This window comes from Monodelphis domestica, chromosome 3 (assembly GCF_027887165.1).
Source record: "Monodelphis domestica isolate mMonDom1 chromosome 3, mMonDom1.pri, whole genome shotgun sequence".
Taxonomy (NCBI): Eukaryota; Metazoa; Chordata; class Mammalia; order Didelphimorphia; family Didelphidae; genus Monodelphis; species Monodelphis domestica.
In genome coordinates, this window is record NC_077229.1 from 222,139,519 (window position 1) to 222,165,438 (window position 25,920).

Here is a 25,920-nt window from a genome sequence, read left to right on the forward strand (position 1 = left end):
TGAAGAATTCCTCTCTATTCAGGTAAAAAAATGGAAATTTGAATCCTGCTTTCAGATGGAAGCCTTAAAAATTTCAATGCATTTATATCCTTTTCCCCTATGTTTTATGTTTTGCTTTGATTAACTGTAATTCTTTATAGGCACAGTATAGTCAATTATGCAAATTATAAAGAAATTAAGTTACTTTTTGGGATGATTCTAATTGGACTTTTATTTTAAGAGAGACATTAACATCTGCTTTGCCACTGTATTCTAAGGATCTTGGGACTTTTCCATCTGACTTGCAGTATAAACCTTCCATATGTTGCTTCTCACATTAGAAAGTGTGAACCTTAAAAATTCTCAGACCCTACTTCATAAGGTTTGGTTAAGACCATTCCCCATTTTAAACAATGAAGGAACTTAGATCAGAAATGTGAGACCTCTACTCTACCCCTACTTAAGCCTGCTTTAGGGGAAGAAACTCCTTGCTGAACAATGAAAAATACTTAAACCCATACTTATAGTAAGGCAAAAGTTCTTAAGCTGTGCCTATTTTTAGATCTAATACAAAAGGGTGCTAAGTACCTATGAAGGTCAGGCAACTTGTGAATTTACAAGGAGCAATGAGGTGAGAAACTTACTCAGAGGTTTTTCAGATGTGAACTTAATCAAAAGTTCAAGCTTTCTTAGGTGTGAATTAAGAATGGTCTGTCCTTTGGAAAATGTCTACTGTGATTGGTAGATGTGAGAACTTAGGGGAGGTGACATAAGAGAAAATTCCCTTTAAAAGGAGAGGAGAAACTGAGAGCAGGGGACTCTCTCGCTGTAACTCCCTCTGAGGAGACTCTGTCTCTCTCGGTTCTCTCAGGAGAGTCAGCTAGGAAAGCTGAATTGGAGGAGGCAGCTGATGTCTCTCTGAACACTAAAATCCTTGCTTGGACAAATCTTGTGGTGAGTGGATAAAAGACTGACTGATCTTGCTCTTAGGGCTTGGGCCTGGGTTGGCCAGGGCTGGCCTGGGCTGGACTATCTTTTTCTCGTTATTTCCTTTTTCTCTCTCCCCATTCAAATCTCTATAAAATCCAGCTGACTTGGCTATATTTGATAATTGGGAATTTTTCCCTGGCAACCACCTTATATTTGATTTAAAACAAGACACTGTCTTAAAACCATATTTTCTGCAGTCACAATTTAAGAACCACAATACTGCCACAGTTTATGGTCTTCCACTATTTAAATCATCACAAAAGTATGCTCCTTGAGAAGAGGGACTGTCTGGCTTTACTATGTGTATCCTCAGCTCTTAGCATAGTGCTTGTGCACATAATAAACACCTAATCAAGGCTTTATTCATTCATTCATGAGATGAAGTAAATGATGGTACAACTTTTAGAGGTTCTGAAACTCAACTGGTTACTTCATGTGGCCTATTGATGACAACATTCCAAAAAAGGATTATTCTAACAATGGATGCACAATAGTACCATCACACAGCAGTACTTTTTATCAAGACTGAGTGCTAAGGATAGAAGCTGACTCTCATAGAAACTCATCTCCTCAAAAACTAGCTCCAAGAATGATTCTAGGGCTATTTGGTTAGATATTTTTGTCACAGAGAAGCAGCTTGGCATGGTGGATAAAGAATTAGCCATAAAGCCATGAAGACCTGGGTTCAAATTTTGTCTTTCAGTTGTATAACCCTGACAATACACTTAATTTCCTGGTACTCTATGCCAGGGGTTCTCAATATACAATTTGGTGACTTTGGTGGGGGTAGGGGGTCCTCAAAACTTTCAGGGCATCTTCAAGGTAAAAACTTTTAATAAATAATATTATGACCATAAATATCTATAGACATGACCCACATAAACAAAAGCTTTTGGTGGGGGAATGGTCTTCAATAATTCTTAAGAGTGTAAAGGGTTCATGAGATCAAAATGTTTGAGGTTCATTGCTCCAGGGAGATCTTCAAGAATAAATGATTCAGAGAAGGTACCAACTACCTAAACCACTGAGATCATAGATCTATTCCCTGTCAATGTTTTACATAGGAGAGGAGGGAAAGGGGGAAAGTCATTGCAAGGAAAAACCTCATTTTTAAATTCAACTCTAAGACTGAGCAATAAAATCAACATGAACACCTCATCACAGGATTAAATATTTTCTCTGATCCTCAAAGTCTCTCAAACAGTTCCCAAACAGAAATTATGCAAAAAAGCCCAAGAAACTTCAACTCTATCATCTAGGGCGCCTACAATCTAAAAGAAGGCTAAAAAAAAATTACAAACTAACACCTACTTGAGTTCACTAAGCACCCCTTCTCCCACCAAATACCAGCAGTGAGGCTTCGCCAAAGACCTGCTATACTGCTTGCAACAAAACCCAGGGACTCAGCATATAAGCTTACAAGAAAACTCAACCCTACACCCTGGTGTTCCTCTCCCCACCCCCCACCCCCATCTTTCTTATATCACGGAGATCTTAGCTCCAGGCTGTAGAACTTTATTCAGCCCAGATGGAGACAGATCACCAGCACTGGGGCAGCACTCTAGAGGCAGAAGCTTCCTGAGCCCATCAGTCAGCCAGTGCTATGCTGTTACATTAAAAATAAATGACTCCATTTTGCCTTTATCCATTATTTTGTGAAGCTAAATTTCAGCTACTTGTAAGTCATCTGATTTTGGAGAAGCCACAACATTATTTCCCAAAGATCACTGGATTTAAAGAATGCCAGAGTTCCCCTTTCTCTCTCTTTCTCCTTAATGTCTCCTTATACCCTCCACCAATGGGAAACTTGATGTCTCAATCCCTTTATTCCCATTTTTTCCTGGTTTTTACTCTTTCTAGATTGCATATTAACTATGTAGAAACCAAGCTTCAGGGTCCTTGGCTACTGAAAGCCCTAGTCCCGGTTTGTTTTTGCAAAACAGCATGAACTACTAAATCAATCATTGTCTGGATAAACAACTTGATTTTTTTTTATTCCACCATAACAATAGCAGTAATATTTTGTACTTCATAAGATCTCCGCAGGATAGTATAAGAACAGAAGGAAAGGGGCAGGCTTGAAATACAGCTCAACAACACACCACACTCTCCTCCTAGAGCACTAGAGACCTAAAACACAGAAATCAGCCCCAGAGCACCAGTGCAATAACACTCTGAACTATTTGTGCTGGGTCAGAGAACTGAGGAACTTTGTGGGGTTTTGTGGGAACAGGATAGGACACCAAAAGAGCACTGTGTAGACCACTAAGCTCAAGAGAAAGAGGTCAGTGTCTGGATGGGACCAGTTTTATTCTTGCTCCCACAGTCACTTGGGGCAGAGATCAAGACTGTGAAAAGTGAGTTAATTTCTAGGTGGAGGCTGAGATTCTTTGAGATTAGGAAACTACCACCAGAGGGAAGAAAGTAAGAAATATGGGAAAATAAGAAAAGGGGGAGGCCAAAATTACAAAAATCTCAGGAAGAAGAAAACTCAAAAATCTTGAATATAAACACATATGTCAGAAAGGGAAACATTAACAGAAGGCAATATGGCCTCCAGATTTAGTAAATGAGTTCGGTCATCTATGAATAAATACTATAAAAGAAAGGAAAATGAACTGATACTTGACGAGGCAGAATCCTGTAGAATGTGAGGTAATGGGACCACAGCACAGTTTCTAATTGGTTTAAAAGAGAAATGAGAACTTTGAGAGTAGAACTTATAGCCTGCACAGCTAAATTAAAAATGGACCGAAGAGAAAAATTAAAATCTGCAATGGCAAGTCTCACCAAAGAGACAAAAGAGAGAATAATTGCTCTGGAATACAAATACCTCAAAAAGTGAAGAACAGTCTAGAAGAAGAGAAGCAAAAACATAATACTAAAAGAAAATATACTCACTATGTAAGCAAAACATATTGATTTTGAAGATAGGACATACCCAAAGTCACACAACTAGTAAGGTTCTGAAGCCAGATTTGAACCCAGAAAGATGAGTCTTCCTGACTCTGGACCTGGCACTCTATCCATCACACCAGGATGCATAAAAACAACCTAAAGAATCATAGGTTTACCAAAATAAAATGACCTGAATTATATGATTCAAGAAATAATAAAAGAGAACTGCCCAGAACTTTTGAACACAGAAAATGAAACATCAACTGAAAGAATCACCTCCAAGAAAAAAAAAACCCAGAATTTATTCTAAGACACATAATAATTAAATTTAACAATTCAATTCAGAAACAAGCTTTGAAAAAACAATCTATGACAAAGATCTAATTTCTCAAATTTATAAGGAACTAAGTAAGTGTACAAGAAATCGAGCCATTCCCCAATTGATAAATGGGCAAAGGACATAAATAGGCAGTTTTCAGATGAAGAAATCAAAACTATCAATAAGCACATGAAAAAGTGTTCTAAATCCCCCCTGATTAGAGAAATGAAAATCAAAACAACATTAAGATACTACCTCACACCTGACAGATTGGTCAATATGGCAGCAAAAGAAAGTGATAAATGTTGGAGGGGATGTGGCAAAATTGGGACACTAGTACACTGCTAGTGGAGTTGTGAATTGGTCCAACTATTCTGGAGGGCAATTTGGAACTATGTGCAAAAGAGTTTAAAAGACTGTCTGCCCCTTTGATCCAGCCATACTATTGTTGGGTTTGTACCCCAAATTGATAATAAGGAAAAGTATTTGTACAAAAATATTTATAGCCATGCTCTTTGTGGTGGCAAAAAAATGAAAAATGAGGGAATGTCCATTGATTGGGGAATGGCTAAACAAATTGTGGTATTTTATGATGATGGAATACTATTGTGCTGAAAGGAACAAGGAACTGGAGGAATTCCATGTGAACTGGAACAACTTCAAGGAATTGATTACAGAGTGAAAGGAGCAGAACCAGGAGAACATTGTTCAGAGAGATTGATGCACTGTGGTACAATTGAATGTAATGGACTTCTCTACCAACAGCAATGCAATGATCCAGGACAATTCTGAGAGACTTATGAGAAATAACACTATACACATTCAGAGAAAGAACTGTGGGAGTAGAAACACAGAAGAAAAACAACTGCTTGATCACATTTGCTTGGGGTTTTGGTTTTAAAAGATCCCTCTATTATAACAATGAATAATATGGAAATAGATACTGAGTGATGATCCATGTATAATGCAGTAGAATTGTTTATCAGCTCTGGAAGGGGGCAGGAGGAAGAGGGGAGAAAGAGAACATGAATGGAAAAATGTTTAAAAATAAGGGACATAAAAGAATTTTTAAAATTACTAGCTGAGTTTCAGACAGAAAAAAAAAGTTCTACAAGCAATCAAGACAATGATCTTCAAATACAAAAGAAAGGAAATTAAAATAACACGAAGCTATTCTGTATCCACCAAGAAAACTCAGGAGAGGATGCAACATTGTATTGCAAAGATCAATAGAATTCCAGATGCAACCTAAGTTGACCTATGTAGAAAATCTGAGTTTAACCATAAATGAGAAAAAGATGGAAATTCAAAATAATAAAGAAGTCCTTGAAACATTCTTAAAAGTAAAACTTTGTCTTGATATGAAAAAAATAGACAAGAGGAAAAAATGATTAAAGAAAAGAACTGCACTTAGTTCACTCCTAAATTATTAATTATAGGAATTTTAGGCAGTATCTAAATATTATTAAATACGAAGCATGTTGACAATAATCTAATACATACAGCAGTCATGTATTTTGTGGGATATTTGGATTCAGAATTGAAAATAATTTATAGGGAAAGTTAGTATTTACTTAATCAAAGGAATTTTTTTCCAAAATACAATTATTTTTGTATTTCAGAAAAAAATACTTCTCATCACAAATGCTCCTAAACTTTGTCCTTCCAGTCTTCATTCAAACTCTGATTATAAGAGTAAATCCCATTAAATACAATAGCTCTATGAGGCAAAAAAAAATTTAAAACCAAATCAAAAGGCAGAAAAAAAAGGAGAAAATACAAAGCATTGCACAACAAAAATAAAAGACCTAGATAACAGATCAAGAAGAAAAATTTAAGAATCACTGGAATATCTGATTGCCATGAACAACAACCAAAAAAAGAACCTAGACATCCTACTTTAAGAAGTCTTAAAAGAAAACTGTCTAAAACTCTAAGAACTAGAGGGCAAAGTAGAAATAGGAAGAAACTATTGGCCACAAAATGAAAACTCCAAGGAACATTGTAGCTAACATGCAGAGCTTCCAAGTAAAAGAAAATATCCTGCAGGCAGTCAGAAAGAAAGAATACAAATTTTAAGAAACCATAGCAGGACCAGATATAATTTAATAACAATTATAATGATAATAATGGCATTTATATAGTTTATTATGTGCCAAGCACTTATGCTAAAGGTTTCAAAATTATCTCATTTGATACTCAAAACAATCTTGCAAGGTTAGTGACTGTTATTACTCCATTTTACAGTAGAAGAAACTGAGAAAAAACAGGGCTTAAGTGATTTGTTCAGATTCACACAGCTAGTAAATATCTGAGGCTAGATTTCATTTCAGGTTCTTCTGACCCTAGGCCTGGCATTCTATCCACTGCACCACCTATCCCACCTCCTAATTACAATAGTAGTAGTTATTGTTGTTCCTCTTCTTCAACTTTTTGTGACCCCCTTGGAGCCATAGCATGCCAATACTGTCAATGGGGTTCTCTTGGTAAAAATATTGGAATGGTTTGCCATTTTCTTCTGTGGATTAAAGAAAAAGGAGGTTAAGTGACTCACCCAGGGTCACACAACTAGTAAATGTCTGATGTCAGATTTGAACTCTGGTCTTTCTGATTCCAGGCACAATGCTCTATCCACTGAGCCACATAGCTGTCCCACCCAACTAACTTTTAAAATTTATAAAACTATATGTGTTATCTTCACTTAAACCTCTATAATGATTCCTAGCTGCATGACCCTGGCCAAGTCACTTAATCCCCACTGCCTAGCCCTTACCACTCTTCTGCCTTGGAACCAATATACAGTATTGATTCTAAGATGGAATGTAAGGGTTTAAAAAAAAGTAACACTTTATAGCTAAACCCTCTAAGTGATCATTTTTTCCACCTTTTGTGTAGGTTATAATTGGCTGTGCCCAGGAGATGGATTAATAGATTTTATTCTTTGGCCTCAAAGTGATATTGAGAATATTGTCTCCTGTTTTCTAGGTGGAAAGAATCTGATGAGCCCTTCAGACCTGTTCAGGTTTTTTTTCTTCTAAAATTGCTTGAAACTTAATAAAATATAAGTGCCTTGAATAAACAACGAAGTTTAGACTTAAACAAAATAAACTCTAGGGATGTACAAAAATATTTACAGCTCCTTTGGAGGTGGCGAAGAATGGAAATCTGAAGGGGTGCACATAAATTGGGTAAATGAATGAACAAATTAAGTTACATGAATGTAATCAAAAACTACCACACTGAAGTCTTTATCAGTGTAATGAATAACCATGATTCCAGAAAACTAACGAAGAAATCCACCTCCTAATGAGAAAGGTAAGGAACTAGATTGTAGAGTGAGAGAAGCATTTCTAAGTGCATAGTCAAAGTGGAAAGTTGTTTTGATTGACAATATATGTGTGTAATGGTTTTGTTTTTCTTATATTCTCAATGGTTTAGAGATCCTCAACAGGTTGAGGTGAGAAGGTGACAAAATGAATCTCGTCTGGTTAAAACTGTAAACCTCAAAATTTCTTAGACTTATAAATGTTGGAAATTTCACCATTGGGAAATTTCATACTTGAAAAATTTCCTATTGATAGTGGGTCTTGACTATTGGAATGTGAATCCCATTGGCATGGGAGGTTCCTTCTCCTTCCCTTCTTAAGATTACTTTAGGACAGAAACCTTTTGCTGAACAATGGAAAGGGCTTTGACCTATGCTTAAGCATAGAACAGGAATTTCTTTGAGTCATGATTGATTTTAGAATTGATACAATGGAGATACTTGGAATCAATCTCCACCCTATTCAGTCCTAACAGGATTGAGTAAGGGCTGCTGCCTAGATCAAAATTTAATTATTCCAATCTCTACCCTACTCAGGTTAACAGGATTTAGAAAGGGCTGTAGCAAAGGAGAAAAGATTTAATTATTTGAAAATATGACCTTCAACAGACTCTGCAAAGGCTCTGGGTGGTCCTGGGTTAAGCTAGAGCCTCCATTGGCACAGGGAAATTGATGGACAGTGATTGGTAGATGTGAGAACTGAGGGGAGGCAACTTGGATGGTTTCCTTAAAGATCAGGGGGGTCTGAAGGTGGGGGGTTGAGGAGTTTGCCGGAGTGGTTGCGGTGTGCTCTGAGAAGCTTGCTCTGAAGGAAGCTGAAGGTGGGGGCCTCTGAGACTGTTTCTCCATTTGGTCACGTGAGTAATAGGGACTGATCTCTTTTCTTTGTCCCAGCTATCTAAGGGCTTGGGCCTTTTGGCCCAGCCTAAACAGAGGGGGTATTTAAGCCCTATTCCCTTCTCTCCCTTTTTCTCTCTCTCTCTCTCTAATTCCTTTCTTACTCCTATTGTAATTAAACTCCATAAAAGATTTACTGCTGACTTGAGTTTTCATTTAGGAATTACATAGCTGAATTCCTTGGCGACCTTAAATTAATATATATCAGTCTTTTAAAGTGATTCCCTTGTAACAAAACAAAATGCATATATTTAAAAACCTATAAAGTATCTATCTCTATGTATATACATGTGTAAATAAATTACATGTTCCAAGTATATATATTCACATACATATTTAGAAATAGGTTTGTTTATAAATTATTTGACTACATAAATGTACATCTGTATATGTGTAATAAAGTTTTCTTTTATACATATATACATATATCTCTGTGTGTGTATATATGTTATATACATACACACATATATATATACACATATATAGAAGGAAAATTTGGGAGCTCTGAGCAACACAATGCCCAAGTACAATTCATTTTTTAATTTTTTAATTTTACTTAGTCAATTTAGAACATTATTCCTTGGTTACAAAAATCATATTCTTTCCCTTCCTCTCTTCCTCTACCCCATCCCATAGCCGACGCACAATTCTAATGGGTATTACATGTGTCCTTGATCAGAACCTATTTCCATGTTGTTGGTGTTTGCATTAGGATGTTCATTTAAAGTCTACATCCCCAATCATATCCCCTCAACCCATGTAATCAAGCAGTTGTTTTTCTTGTGTTTCCACTACCACAGTTTTTCCTCTGAATGTGGATATTGTTTTTTCTCATAGATCCCTCTGGGTTGTTCAGGGTCACTGCATTGCCACTGATGGAGAAGTCCATTACATTCAATTGTACCACAGTGTTCAATATACAATGTTCTCCTGGTTCTGCTCCTTTCACTCTGCATCAATTCCTGGAGGTTGTTCCAGTTCCCATGGAATTCCTCCAGTTTTTTATTCCTTTCAGCACAATAGTACTCCATCAACCAACATATACCACAATTTGTTCAACCATTGCCCAATTGAAGGGCATCCCCTCATTTTCCAATTTTTTGCCACCACAAAGAGTGCAGCTATGAATATTCTTGTACAAGTCTTTTTTCTTATTATCTCTTTGGATTACAGACCCAGCAGTGCTATGGCTGGATCAAAGGGCAGACATTCTTTTATCACCCATTGGGCATAGTTCCAAATTGCCCTCCAGAATGGTTGGATCAGTTCACAACTCCACCAGCAATGAATTCATGTCCCAAATTTACCACATCCCCTCCAAAATTCATTACTTTCCATTGTTGTCATGTTAACCAATCTCCTAGGTGTGATGTGATACCTCAGAGTTGTTTTGATTTGCATCTCTCTGATTATAAGAGATTTAGAACACTTTTTCATGTGCTTATTAATAGTTTTTATTTCTTTAACTGAATTCATGTCCCTTGCCCATTTATCAATTGGAGAATGGCTTGATTTTTTGTACAACTGATTTAACTCTTTATAAACTTGAGTGATTAGACCTTTGTCAGAGGTTTTTGTTATGAAGATTTTTTTTCCAATTTGTTGCTTCCCTTCTAATTTTGGTTGCATTGGTTTTGTTTGTACAAAAACTTTTAAATTTGATATAATCAAAATTATTTATTTTACATTTTGTGCTTTTTTCTAACTCTTGCTTGGTTTTAAAATCTTTCCTTTCCCAAAGGTCTGACATGTATACTATTCTGTTTTCACCTAATTTACTTATAGTTTCCTTCTATATGTTCAAGTCATTCACCTATTCTGAGTTTATCTTGGTGTAGGGTGTGAGATGTTGATATAAACCTAATCTCTCCCATATTGTCTTCCAAATTTCCCAGCAGTTTTTATCAAATAATGGATTTTGGTCCTAAAAGCTAGGATCTTTGGGCTTATCATAGACTGTCTTGTTGAGGTCACTTACCCCAAGTCTATTCTACTGATCCTCCTTTCTGTCTCTTAGCCAGTAACATATTGTTTTGATGACCACTGCTTTACAGCATAGTTTGAGATCTTGGACTGCAAGGTCAACTTCCTTCCCATTTTTTTCCATGATTTCCTTGGATATCCTTGATCTTTAGTTCTTCCAAATGAACCTTGTTATGGTTTTTTTCCAATTCAGTAAAACAGTTTTTTTTTTGTAGTTTGATGGGTATGGCAATAAATAAGGAAATAAGGTTGGGTAGGATTGTCATTTTTATAATGTTAGCTCATCCTAGTGTTTTTCCAATAGTTTGGATCTAGTTTTAATTGTGTAGAAAGTGTTTTGTAGTTGTGTTCCTATGGTTCCTGTGTTTGCCTTGGCAGATAAGATTCCTAAGTATTTTATATTGTCTAGGGTGATTTAAAATGGAATTTCTCTTTCTAATTCTTGCTGCTAAGATGTGTTGGAGGTATATAGAAATTCTGATGACTTATGTGGATTTATTTTGTATCCTGCAACTTTGCTACAGTTGTTGATTATTTCCACTAGCTTTTTAGTTGATTCTCTAGGATTCTTTAAGTAGACCATCAAAACATCTGCAAATAGTTATAGCTTGGTCTCCTCATTGCCAATTTTAATGCCTTCAATTACTTTTTCTTCTCTAATTGGTACTGCTAGTGTTCCTAGTACAATGTTAAATAATAGAGGTGATAATGAGCATCCTTGTTTCACTCCTGATCTTATTGGGAATGCATCTAGTTTATCCCCATTGCAAATGATGTTTGCTGATGGTTTTAGATAAATACTGTTAGTTATTTTTAGGAAAGGACCTTCTATTCCTATACTTTCTAGTATTTTCAATAGGAGTGACTGTTGTATTTTATCAAAGGCTTTTTCTGCATCTATTGAGATAATCATGTGATTTTTGTTGGTTTGCTTGTTGATCAATTATGTGGATGGTTTTCCTTATATTGAACCATCCTTGCATTCCTGGTAAAAATTCCACCTGATCATAATGAATAACCCTCATGATGACTTGCTGGAGTCTTTTTGCTAGTATTCTATTTAAGATTTTTGCATCTATGTTCATTAAGAAGATTGGTCTATAGTTTTCTTTCTCTGTTTCTGACCTGCCTAGCATTGGAATCAGTACCATATTGGTGTCATAAAAGGAATTTAGTAGAACTCCCTCTTTGCTTATTATGTCAAATAATTTGTATAATATTGGGATTAGTTGTTCTTTGAATGTTTGATAGAATTCACTTGTGAATCCATCAGGCCCTGGGGATTTTTTCTTAGAGAGTTCTTTGATAGCTTGTTCAATTTATTTTTCTGATACAGAATTATTTAAGAATTCTATTTCTTCTTTATTAATCTAGGCAACTTATATTTTTGTAAATATTCATCCATATCACCTAGATTGCCATATGTGTTGCCATATAATTGGGCAAAATAGTTTTTAATGATTGCCTTAATTTCCTCTTCATTGGAGGTGAGCTCTCCCTTTTCATCTATGATACTGTTAATTTGGTTTTCTTCTTTCCTTTTTTAAAATTAGATTGTCTAGTATTTGTCTATTTTGTTTATTTTTTCAAAATACTAGCTTCTGGTCTTATTTATTAGTTCAATAGTTCTTTCACTTTCGATTTTATTAATTTCTCCCTTAATTTTTAGGATCTCTAGTTTTCATCTGAGAATTTTTAATTTGTTCACTTTCAAGTTTTTTGATTTGCATGTCCAATTCACTGAACTCTGCCCTCCCTAATTTGTTAATATATTAACTCAAGGCTATAAATTTCCCCCTGAATACTTCTTTGGCTGTATCCCATAGATTTTGAAAGGATGTTTCATCATTGTCACTTTCTTCAATGTAATTATTACTTGTTTCTATGATTTGTTCTCTAACTAATCTATTTTAGAGAATCATATTTAATTTTCAATTAATTTTTATTTGCCTCTCCATGTACCCTTACTGATTATTATTTTTATTACATTATGATCTGAAAAGGTTGTATTTATTATTTCTGCTTTTCTGCAACTGTTTGCTATGTTTTTATGCCCTAGTACATGGTCAATCTTTGTGAATGTACCATGTGCTACTGAAATGAAGGTGTATTTCTTTTTGTCACAATTTATTTTTCTCCATATATCTATTAACTCTAATTTTTCTAAGATTTCATTCACATCTCTTACCTCTTTCTTATTTATTTTTTGATTTGATTTATCTATATTTAATAGTGGTAAGTTCAGGTCTCCCACTAATACAGTTTTACTATCTATTTCCTCCTTCAACTCCACTAGTTTCTCCTTTAAAAATCTGGATACTATACCATTTAGTGCATACATGTTGATTACTGATATTTCCTCATTGTCAATACTGCCTTTTATCAGGATGTAATTACCTTTCCTATCCCTTTTAATCAGATCTTTTTTGCTTTGACTTTGTCAGATATCATGATTGCAACTTCTGCATCTTTCTATCAGTTGAGGCCCAATAGATTGGGCTCCAGCCTTTAATTCTAACTTTGTGAGTGTCTACCTGCTTCATGTGTGTTTCTTGTAGACAACATATGGTAGGATTTTGATTTCTAATCCACTCTCCTATTTGTTTTAGTTTTATGGGTGAGTTCATCCCCATTCATGTTCAATGTTATGATTGCCACTCATGTGTTCCCCAACATTTTGACATCCTCCCCTAGTTCTGGCCTTTCCTCTTTTGCTATATCCTTTTAAACCAGTGATTTACTTTTAATCAGTCCCCCTAATCCCCACCCTTAATATACTTCCCTTTCTGCACCCTCCCTTTTTGTTCCCTTCTTATTTATTAGGGTCTGTTAAGTTCCCTCCCCCCTCTCTTTCCCTCCCTTTTTGTACTCCCCACTCCTCTACCCCCTTTAGTTTTCCCTTCTCACTTTCCTTGTAAGGTAAGATAGAATTCAATACCCCAATAGATCTAGATGCTCTTCCCTCTCAGAATTGATTTCACTGAGAGTAAGGTTTAAGTATTACCTATAAGCATTCTCTTCCTCTCCTTTTTTTTTTTTAAACCCTTACCTTCCGTCTTGGAGTCAATACTGTGTATTGGCTCCAAGGCAGAAGAGTGGTAAGGGATAGGCAATGGGGGTCAAGTGACTTGCCCAGGGTCACACAACTGGGAAGTGTCTGAGGCCAGATTTGAACCTAGGACCTCCCGTCTCTAGGCCTAGCTCTCAATCCACTGGGCTACCCAGCTGCCCCCTCTTCCTCTCCTTCTTATAAGAGTATTCTTCCCCTCCCCTTCCCATGTGTATCTTTGTATGATAAAGATTATCTTATTTATTTTATTTCTTCAAGTATCTCTTGGTGCCATCTTCAATTCCCCCCTCTCTTGTTCTTTTTTTGCATATCATTTTATACCATTTATTATCCTAATCTCTTCCTGTGAATGATTCTTTTAATTACTATAAAAGTTAATATAATTTTTGAGAGTTACAAATAACATTTTCCCCATATATTAATATAAATAATTTTATCATATTGAAGCCCTTAAAGAAGAAAGTTTGAATAAAAGAACATTTCCTCCCTCTCTTTCTTATTTACCTTTTCATATTTCTCTTGATCTTTGTGTTTGGATATCAAACTTTCCACTTAGTACTGGTCTTTTCTTTATAAGTACTTCAAAAACTTCTATTTTGTTGAATGTCCATACTTTCCCCTGGAAGTATATAGTCCGTTTTGATGGATAGGGGATCCTTGGTTGAAGACCCAATTCTCTTGCCTTTCTGAATATCATATTCCAAGCCTTGTAGTCCTTTAGTGTGGAAGCTGCCAGATCTTGTGTGATCCTGATGGGTGCTCCTTGATATCTGCATTGTCTCTTTTTAGCTTCTTATAAAATTTTCTCCTTAGCTTGGAAGCTCTTGAATTTGGCAATTACATTCCTGGGAGTTGTCTTTTGAGAATTTAGTGTAGAGGGTGCTCTATGAACTCTTTCAATGTCTATTTTCCCCCCTTGTTCAAGAACATCAGGGCATTTCTCTTGGATAATTTCTTGTTGTATGATGTCAAAATTCCTATTTATTTCTGGCTTTTTAGGTATACTAATGATTCTCAAATTGTCTCTTTGTGATCAGTTTTCCTGATCTGTTATGATGTCAGTGAGATATTTTATGTTTTCTCTATTTTGTCTGTCTTTTGACTTTGCTTTATTAATTCTTGCTGTTTTTGCAAGGCTTCCAATTGCCTAGTTCTGGTCTTTAAAGTTTGGTTTTCCTTTTCGGTTTGGTCTATCCTGCTTTTTGTGGCTTCCAGCTGTTTCTCTAATTGGGAGTTCTTGTCCTTTAAACTGTTATTTTCTCTTTGAACTATTTCCCACTTGTCTTGCAAGAAGGCTTCCATCTTTTTGATAAGCTCCAATTTAAATTCTTCAAGAGCTTGTGGACAATTTCCATTTATTTTGGAAGGTTTTGGTGCATTTATTTGTATTTCCTCTTCTATTTCCTCTATAGCCTGGGTTTTTTCACCATAAAAATTTTCCAGGGTCAACCCCTTCTTCTTGTTTTTCTTGGTGTTGGGAAGTTGTTGTTCCTGGGCACTGTTTTCCATCACTATGGTGGTTTTTCCTTCCCTTTCCAGTCAGAAATCTGAGTGAGATGGGCAGGCTCTCTGTGTATGGAATTAAGGAGCAAGGATTTTGACTGAGGCCAGCTCTTGAATCTCTGCAGCTTCTACTGTTTGCTGCCCTTCTCTGTGCTATCTCTCTGTGAGCACCCACAGTTTATGCTCTTCAGCCTGCTGCAGTTTTCAGGTCTAGCTGCTCTGGGGGGTAGGTCTTTGGTGGTCTTAGTCAGCTGCCAAGGACATAGAGGTGCCCCTCACTCACTCTAGAGGTGCCTCTTGCTTACTCACTGATTCTAGCATGTGCTGGCTCTATGTCGGGCTCCATAGGTGGTGTGGGGGAGGATAGATTAGCTCGTGTTTTGGTGGGAGCTTTTTCACTCCCTTATAATGTGGAAATATCCAAATCCCATGGACCTTCACTGCTGTACCCTACTGTAGAGTCCTTTTGTTCACATGAATTTGTTTTGGTCTTTTGAGGTAATCTATTTCACTAGGTGCTGAGGAGAGGAAGAGTTCTGCATCTAGACTGCCACCATTTTTACCTATAAGTCTCCCAAGTATAATTCTAGAGGACTCATGATGAAACATGCTGCCTAGAAGTGATAGACTCTGACAGAAGTGAAAGGCTCAAACTGCAGATTGAGACTTTTTTTAGACATTAATTAGAAATTTTATTTTGTTTGACTACTGTGGGAAGGTTTTAACACTATGCATGTTTGTAACTGGGAATTTTTTCCTTCTCTCTCAATATGGGGCGGGGGTGGGCTGGAATGAAGAGGGAAGGAGAAAAGAGATGATCTTTGTTTAAAAATACTATAAAATTTAATTTTAAAAATGGCTTCTGTGCTCAAGGTGCTAGAAGGATGATGTGTGGTTCTTGAGAAGTGAATGATTCCTACCTGCAATGGCCCCCAGCAGCAACAATACAAAACGTACACCTGAATCCATAATCATTTTGTGCCACATGGACAAATTGATTGTTGTCTTCTTATTCTTGACCTTGGGATAGTACACAGTAGCTGATTTCCTTTAATGGTGTTTAACATACAACTTTGGCCCCAAATAACTGTAAAGACAAAAAGAGATAAGAAAAAAAATTGGAGCAATTTAATATAAAAGTATGTTAAATTCTCTCTCTATTATCCATGCTTAGATCATGGAATGGTATAGTAGAAGGAACATGGCATTAAATTTATCAAAAGACCTGGTTCCAAGCTGTGGTTCAGCCCTTTAGAATCTCTGTTACCGTGAGTAAAAGATTTCAGAACAGAGGTAAACCTACAGCTCTGTCACTCTGACCCTGGCTCAAAATTTTTCATTTGGTCCAGGAAAGGAAATTGAGACCACTAGTGAGCTTAGAATTATATGACTCTGAACCAGCAGAATCTTCTAGTTGTCAAGGACTCAAGACAGCATCTGTTTACTGGAGCTCCATAGAGGAACAAACCATTGTGTTGCTTGGACTGAACAAGAACTTGCATAACTCATACCAGGAAGGAAGCAATCAGACTGTACCCTAGATTATTTTCCTCAGGGTATATGGAAAATTTTCATCTCTCTGGCCTGACTTGCCCCATGAGCTCCTTAAAGAACCCAGCATTCAATACTCAAGAGAAAACAGTAGCATATCCCAAATAAAATGGATCAGAACCAATCAGGGCCTCAGTATTCCCATCAAAATTATGCAGTCTGACCCTAACAAAAATTCCCAATTTAGGAAGTAAATCTGAAAGAACAGGTAAACAAAGACAATGATGATAAAGAGCCATTGTGCAACCAAGGACACCCAAGACATCAACCTAAAAGGAAAAAGTAATTCCATAACATTTATAAGTGAAGCTTCAAAGGGAAACACAGATTGATCACAATTAGCTAGAATTTCTAGGAAAAATGAGTTTGAAAATATTATAAATGAAATTGGAATTCTAGAAGAGAGATGTGGAAAGAGAAATATAGGAACCACCAGAAGTTCCTATATAATGAACTTGTGGGTGGTGACCTGAGAAGGAGAATGGAGGCTAGAGGAATATGGATGAATAGATTAAAGACAGAGGGAGAGACACAGGAATAAAGACTCAGAGACAACAAGTTAAAACACCTGGCAAGTCGCAAGCTCTGTTATTACGTCTCAAGAAGAAGACAACAAGTGGAGAAATTATAAGTATGAGAAACAAGAAAACATGTGGGGAGCCAAGAACTCCGGGATACCTCCCAAGGACCAGATGGCTGAAAGATTAATGGGGATATGTGGGGCAACTGCATTGCATAAATCAGTCAGACATGAGGAGCATTATAGGCAAGACCAAGATGTAAGAGGCAAGAGGGAGAGAGGCAAGGCAAGAAAAGTAAGAAAGAGGCTCCCACATGTTCCCCAACTTTTACTGGAGATGTTAGGAATGTCAAGTGGGAGGCAATTAATGAATACCTGACATGATATAGGTTTTGACATTCATTGAATTGACCATCACAAAATCAAAGAGGAGGAAATTAATCCGACATGCACCTTGTAAAGGAATGTGGTCGGTCGGACAAGGCACGAGCTAGGACACTGTGGCCGGCAACGCCCTGCCCAGGAATTCACCTGTCCTTTGTGCTTGTCCTTTGGACTGACCTTTTCCATACAATGATCATTAAGTGATCTGACCATGTGTCTGGTAAATGAATATATAGGATACAATCTCAATATATCAATTATACTTCCAAGATGCTAGCATGCCTGATATGCTACAAGAAATAATAGGTTAGTAATATATCTGGCAAAAAAACTTTCCCAAGTAACAGATTCCCTGAAAATTGGAATGGATCAATTGAAAGTTAATGATTCCATGAGATAATAAATATTAAAACAAGGTTAAAAGATCAAAAATATAATAGAAAAATGTAAGGCATCTCATATCAAAAATAACTGACCTAGATAGAAATCAAGTCAAAGAGAAAAATATCTAAGAATTGTTGGACTTCCTAAAATCCAAAAAAAAAAAAAAATAAGCAAGCAAGAAAGAAAAAAATAGCCTAGCTACCATATTGTAAAAAAATCATGAATGAAAACTACTCAGGTCTCTTGAGAACTAGAAGGCAAAGTGAAAACAGGAGGAGTTCATTCCTTAACTCCTAAAAGAGTTTACTACTAAAAGAGACCTAGGAATATCATAGTCAATTCTTAGAGCTACTAGATTAAAAAAAAAAACTACCAATAGCCAGAAAGTAGTAGCGCTAGGGAGTCATAATGAGAATCACATAAGATTTGGCAGCTACTAATATTCAGAAGAAGAGAGCTTGGAATACATGACTATAAAAGGCAAACTATATTGGTTTATGATGAAGAAAAATTTACTCAGGAAAACAGTGTAAATTACAAAGGACAAAAATTGGATTTTTAGTGAAATAGAGTACTTCCAATCATTCAGAACTTAAGAGAAACTTCAAAAATCAAACAAAGGAACTGATAAAAACAAAGTAAATAAAAGTGAGCAATCAGAAGGAGTTATACTTAAGAAGAAGCTTACCTTCTAACCAAGAGTAAAGAAATAAATGTCTCCCTAGAATACTAATTTCATCAAGGGTCATAAAAGTAGTTAAATTAGCCAAAGAGTGAGAGTGATTTTATTGCATTTTGCTGCTCTTAAAAGAAGAATGAAAAAGGAAGAAAAGGAAAGGGAACTTATTGCACAGATACCAAAACGATTGTTACAAGGGAATCACTTTAAAAGACTGATATATATTAATTTAAGGTCGCCAAGGAATCAGCTATGTAATTCCTAAATGAAAAACTCAAGTCAGCCGTCAGCTTTTTTTGGAGTTTAATTACAATAGGAGTAAGAAAGGAATTAGAGATATAGAGAGAGAGAGAAAGGGGAGAGAAGGGAATAGGGCTTAAATACCCCTTCTGTTTAGGCTGGGCCAAAAGGCCCAAGCCCTTAGATAGCTGGGGCAAAGAAAAGAGATCAGTCCCTTTCACTCACGTGTCCAAAATGGAGAAACAGTCTCAGAGGCCCCCACCTTCAGCTTCCTTCAGAGCAAGCTTCCTCAGAGCCCAGGAACCACACCGACCAAAAACTCAATCCTCTCCCTTCAGTCTCCAGACCCTCCTATCTTTAAGGACACCATCCAAGTTACCTCCCCTCAGTCCTCACATCTACCAATCACTCTTCATCAATTTCCCTGTCAATGGAGGCTCTTGCTTAACCCAGGACCGCCCAGAGGTTTCTGGCTTTTTGCACATGTCTGTTGAAGGTCATATTTTTCAAATGATTAAATCTTTACTCCTTTGTTCCAGCCCTTTCTAAATCCTGTTAACTTGAGTATGGTAGAGATTGGAATAATTAAATTTTGATCTAGGCTGCAGCCCTTACTCAATCCTATTAGGACTGAATAGGGTGGAGTATCTCCATTGTATCAATTCTAAAATCAATCAAGACTCAAAGAAATTCCTGTTCTATGCTCAAGCATAGGTCAAAGTCCTTTCCATTGTTCAGCAAAGGGTTTCTGTCCTAAAGTAATCTTAAGAAGGGAAGAGAAGGAACCTCCCATGCCAATGGAGTTCCCATTCCAATAGACTATCAGTAAGAAACTTTCCAAGTATGAAATATCCCAATGGTGAAATTTCCAACATTTATAAGTCTAAGGAAATTTGAGGTTAACACGATTCACCTAAAGCATGGGTTTGATCATAACATTTCTTGACTTAACGAATTGCAGTGTTATTGCTAGGATCATATAAAATTCTCTTTTGTCACTCAAGATCCTTCACAACTGGCTCCAAACTATTTCTCTAGCCTTACTGTACACTGATTTAATTGCTATACTCTATAATCCAGTCAAATTTTTGTTGTTATTCAGTCATTTTCAGTTATGTCCAATTCTCTGTGACCCCATTTGGAGTTTTCTTGGCAAAGATACTAGAATGGATTGTCACTTCCTTCTCCAGCTCATTTTACAGATGAAGAAACTGAAGCAGGCAGAGTTAAGTGACTTGCCCAGGACCACATAGTCATTAAGGGTCTGAGACCAGATTTGAACTCATGAAAAGAAGTCTTCCTGATTCCAGGCCCAATGCCCTATTAATTGTACCACCTAGTCACCATTCTGCTATTCTTCACAAAGGATACTTCTCCCATTTCTATGTTTTTGCACTGGTTGTTCACCATACCTGAAACGTCTTCACTTCTACCCTAAATTCCTTTAAAACTCAGCTAAAGTATGGCTTTCCATGTGAAGCCTTTCCTGATAGCCCCAAGCCTCTAGTACCCTCTCTTCTCAAGTTACCATGCATTTAATTTGTATTTATTATGTATGTGATTACTGCCATCCATTCTGCCTGGAAAATTAACTCTCTCAGCTCTGGAACTCCTATCCTGGACTCCCAGTATCATGCAGTCTCCTCTATCTACCTGACCCCATTCATGTTTCACATTCCTCTCAGTCATCTTCTTGCCATCTGCCCTGCCACCAGGCATATCTTCATCTTAGTCTCCTTTTCCCTACTACCCTTATCTGGAACTCTAATTAAATCCATATTGCCATTGCAACTAGAAAGGGACTGCCAATCAACTTCTCTATGACATTATCAACCATCCCTATGACTTTCAAAACCACAATACCCATCTCAGATCATCACTATCCTACACATCTTATCTCATTTTATTAGAATATAAGCCTCTTGAGGGAAGGAACTATCTTTGGTTTTGTGTTCATATCCCTAGCACTTATCACAATGTTCAATAAGTGCTTAAGAAATTTTCTCCCTTGATAAAATGAAAAATATTTGAGGGTAGGAACTCTTAAATTTGTCTTTGAATCCCCAGTGTTGGTACTTAATTGTTGCTGACTGATTGATAATTGAAGACATCTAAATTGACTGAATCATCAATCCATGAATATTTGAAATATTGGCCTGCTTGGCTTTAATCTGCAGATTTAGCTAAATCTCTGAAATCAAGAAACTAATCAAAGGAAAAATAAAATACATATTTGAAAAAATATGAAAAGAGTGATGCAATATATCACAAAATTATGTAAAGAATTCTAGACTCAAATTTTGAGAAAATACAAATATTTAACTATGAAGTTATTTGGCAGGTACTACTGATAACACCCCAAAACTCCAAAAATCTTTGCTCCTACTCTCCATTATATATACCAATATTTGCCTTGCATGGCTTTTCATTGTTTATGGCTGGCAAAGTACTTAACCATAAAACTTAAAGATATTATGTATTTTTCTCTTACAAAAAAGACAAATGTCTTAAATTTATTGACCTTTTTCTGTGAGGACATTTGGCTGTCAGAAGTAAGCTAACTAAAGATTTTTTAAAATAACATACACTTAATCTGTTTTTTCAAGGTCAGTCAGTCAATAAAAATTTATTGCACATCTACTGTATGCCAAGCATTGGTAAAGTTGACTTTAGAACTTTTTATTCTTTATTTTTTAACAATTTCCTAATGTATAATTCCTCCTCCCAATACCTGAGAAGAATTCCAAATAGCAAAGAATAAAAAAAGAAAGAAGTTTAAAAAAAAGTGGCTTAGGAAAACTAACCAATAATCAATCAAATTCAACATTATATGCAATGTTCTACATCCATAAATACCTACCTCTGCAAAGCAGAGAGGGAAGTGCAAGCTCATCTCTCTTCTTCATGGCCAAGTTAGATCATGATAATTACACAGCATTCAGTTTCAGTATTTTGTTGTTTTCATTCTTTACATTTACATTTTTATAGACACTGTATATATTGTTTTACTAGGTCTGCATACTTCACTTTGAATTAATTTATATGACTGCCCATGTCTACATTTATTCTTAATATTCATTGTTTCTTACAGCTCAGTTAACATTTACATATTTGTCTAGTCATTCCCCAAAGGATAGGCATTTATTTTGTTTCCAGTTCTTTGCTACTACAAAAAGTGCTATAATAAATAATTTCATGTATATTGGCCATTCCTTTCTATCTTTGAGCTCCTTGTAATATATATCTAACAATCTGATTTTTGTATCAAAGGGGATTTGCATTTGGTCGCTATCTCAGCATAATTCCAAATTGCTTTTGTGAAGATTGGATTTAGCTCTCCCCTGATTGTAACAATGAAGATACTTAGCTCTTCCTTGATTGTAAAGATTGAATTGTAATCCTCTGTCTATTTGCTGATTTAATTCCCAGAAATGTAAGCACAGTACTTGAAGTTGAGTGGGAAGATCTGCCCATGTAAAATCTGATCACCAAGGGTATAAATCTCCCACTTAATCCTGAGGTGGGAGATCTGTGACCTATGTGTGCAATAGTGGGTAACAAATTAAAATCAACTAATTACCTTCTGGGCAGTCCTAGAGCACAGCATCTGCTGAGATTTGGTAGACGTGAAATTTAGGGGAAGTGACACAAGAGAAAAAGATCTTTAAAAGGAGGACCAGAGGCCAGAAGAGGAAATATTTGATTCGAGATTAGAGTTAGATGGAGCGCTCTCTCTGTCTCTCTGTCTCTCTCTGTCTCTCTGTCTGTCTGTCTGTCTGTCTGTCTCTCTCTCTCTCTCTCTTCCCTTTTCTCTCTTCCTTAATATCTTCCTTCTATTGTAAATAAACTACCATAAATTCCATTTGCTTTAGTAATTCCTTTTGGGATTTAGAAATTAAATCCCTGGAAACCACCTATGTAAATATTCAGAGTCCAACCACAATTTAAATTTAACACTTTCCAGAAAAATAGACCATTTCACAGTATCACAGCGTATTAAACCATCTATTTTTCTGTAACTTTTTCCACATTGACTAGTCACATTTTTTATCATCTTTACCAATTTGTTGGGTGTCAGGTGAAATCTCAAAGTTGTCTTGATTTACATTCCTCTTACTAGTTATTTAGAACAATCTATCATATGATTGTTAATAATTGACAATTCTTTTAAGAATTATTTATCTCCTTTAACTACATTTCACCTGGGATATGGCTTTTGGTATTATATATTTGTGTCACTTTCATAAAGGTATGGATATCACACAAAGGGACATTTTAACAATTAGTGAAGAAATAAATGCTTTTTAAAAGATATCTGTGCTGTGGAGAGATATTTTGAAAATGGAAGCCTGGTCCCAGAAATACCAGCATATTTATAGCAGTCTTTTTTGTGACAGCAAAGAATTGGAAACAAAGTAGGTGACTGACTATCAGGTTGAGGGGAAAAAAAAACCTGTGGTACATGAACATAATGGAATATTATTGTGCTATAAGAAATGACAAGTGTGATAAATTTGGAGAAGAATGGAAAGAGCTAGATAAAATGATGCAGAGTGGAGTAGGCAGAGCAAAAAATTAATATACACAATCCATAGACAGCATGGATGTTTGGAAATATATTTATTGCTATGTGATTTTGCTTCTAAAAAATGTGTGTCACCTATAAAATTCTCATATCTGCACACTTAAGTTTGGAAACAAAAATTTTTAAACTATCTAAATCTTACTAATGAAGACTTTCAATGGGTTTTGAATACATTTGCTAGAAATATAAAAAACACTTGCAGATTAGTTTGTAATAATAATGGGTTGATCACTCCCAAGGATTTATAAAACTGTATATACCCTTTGACCCAGTACTACCACTACTAGGTCTGCATCCCAAAAAGATCAAAGAAAGTAGAAAAGGATGTATTTGTACAAAAATATTTATAGCAGCTATTTTTGTGATGACAAAAAATTGGAAACTGAAGGTATGCCCATCAATCGGGGAATGGCTGAATACTTTGTTGTATATATGAATGTATGTGTGAATATAATGGAAAATTATGATGCCATAAGAAATAATGAAAAAGATGCTCACAAAAAACCTGGAAAGACTTATATGAAATGATGCAAAGTGAAGTGACAGAACCAGGAGAATGTTGTATACAGTAACAGCAATATTGTATAATGATCAATTGTAAGTGATTTAACTATTATCAATGCAAAGATCCAAGACATCTCCAGGGGACTCAATGAAAAATACTGTCCACCACCACAGAAGGAACTGTTAGAGTCTGAATATAGGCTGAAGCATACCATTTTCCACTTAATTTCCTTCATGAATTTCTTCTTGTATGTGTGACATGTGTCTTGTTTTACAAAATGAATATGGAAATATGTATGGCATGATAAGACATGTATAATCGATGTCAGATTACTTGCGACATTGGAGGAAAAGAAAGAAGCAAGAGAATTTGGATTGTAAAATATTCAGAAACAAGTGTTAAAAAGTGTTTTGTAACTGGGAAAAACACAATAAAACTACTTGGGGGAAAAAACAAATGGGTCAAAAATAAAGGATGGAAACTTCCTCTCTCTCTGTCTCTCTCTCTCTCTCTCCCCCCATCTCTGTCTCTCTATATATGTCTTTCTCCTTCTCTTACTAATAAATAATTGTAAATTAATATACATTCTCCAGAGAATTTTAATTGTAACACTAGATGACTGGCCATATGATTATGTGCCTTTTCTCTCTCCAAACTGCTTTCACTCTCTAATACATAATTATAAATTAATATATAGTCTCCAGAGAATTTTACTCCTAACAAGTTCTTTCTTTTTTTTTTTTAAACCCTTACCTTCCGTCTTGGAGTCAATATTATGTATTGGCTCCAAGGCAGAAGAGTGGTAAGGGCTAGGCAATGGGGGTCAAGTGACTTGCCCAGGGTCACACAGCTGGGAAATGGCTGAGGCCAGATTTGAACCTAGGACCTCCGGTCTCTAGGACTGGCTCTCAATCCACTGAGCTACCCAGCTGCCCCCATAGTTCTTTCTTTAAATACAGCAACTATGTCTATATATCACAGCACAAGTTGACAAGTGACTGTATGCATGTCCCTACATATATTTTTGAGTTCTCTTTTTCACTACAACTTGCCAAACCAAGAATCAAAATAAAATGAACTTAGAACCATGTACATTAATGTAATTTATAAAACAAATTTTAAAATATTGAGGATCCATATGAAAAGTTTAACTTTTTTTTAAGATATACAATTTTTTAAGTTTAGAGACTACTGGGTTAGACATAGGATAGTTTGAAGAAGGGATCCAAAGCAGGAAAATTTGGGACATGCCTCACACATTATGATGTTTGCTCACTTTGTGAAACTGTGTGATGGTAGTCCTTTGAAGGTAAATAGGTGTCTGCTATGAGAAGACATAAACAATATAACTTAGTTATGAAGAGATCACAGCTCAATCTTCATGCAGGCCATTTTTAGAGAAAGCTTTGATTTCTTCACTACTGCACACTGCATCTCTAATACTAATCAGACATCCCACCGGTTCATTAGACGATGTAATGACAATAGTTAACGTTAATATAGTACTTGAAGGTTTACAAAGCACTCATGTGAACCTCACAACCTTATGAATTATTTATTATTATTTCTATTTTAATGGATAAGGAAATGGGTTGAGAGAGTTTTCATGATTTTTCAGGGTCACACAGGTAGTAACTCTTGCCAACAAGCCTACATTAAGCACTCACCATATACCAGATACTGGGTTAAGTGCTGGAAATACAATATTAGCAGAAAAAAAGACAGTTTCTGCCCTCAAGGAGTTTACATCCTAATAGAGGAAGACAGCACAAAAAAGGAACCTGAAAAGCAGAAATGTAGGTATTGTTGTTTGTCCTTCACTTCAAGGAGAAACAATGACATTTGAGGAGACAATCCTGGATTTGAGTGAGACAAAGTTGCATAAAGTTGTCACCCTCACTCTCTCTTCCAGTCATGGGAGTCTAAGAGTAAAACAAAAGTCAAAATAACTAGTGATGGATGGTCCAGGATGCAGTGGATGACTGTTGGAACAAATTGTTCTTATTTGCCCATTCCATGGCTTGGGGGAGGGAGGGAGGGAGAATTTGGTCTTCTCAGACTTTCGGGAGACACCCCCACAACTCATTAATTAACATTTCTATAACAAT

The 25,920-nt window shown here is 36.1% G+C and overlaps 1 protein-coding gene across 3 annotated transcripts in view; it reads right to left on the reverse strand.

The window, feature by feature from the left end:
• Nucleotides 1-25,920, reverse strand: part of KIAA0319 (KIAA0319 ortholog) — a 142,476-nt gene that overhangs the window by 87,650 nt on the left and 28,906 nt on the right. For all 3 annotated transcript variants that reach the window (XM_016431747.2, XM_016431748.2, XM_056823509.1), the window contains one exon: nt 15,885-16,051. In XM_016431747.2, coding sequence (XP_016287233.1) covers nt 15,885-15,951 — 67 coding nt within the window. In that variant the 5' untranslated portion in view covers nt 15,952-16,051. The remainder of the gene's footprint in view (nt 1-15,884; nt 16,052-25,920) is intronic.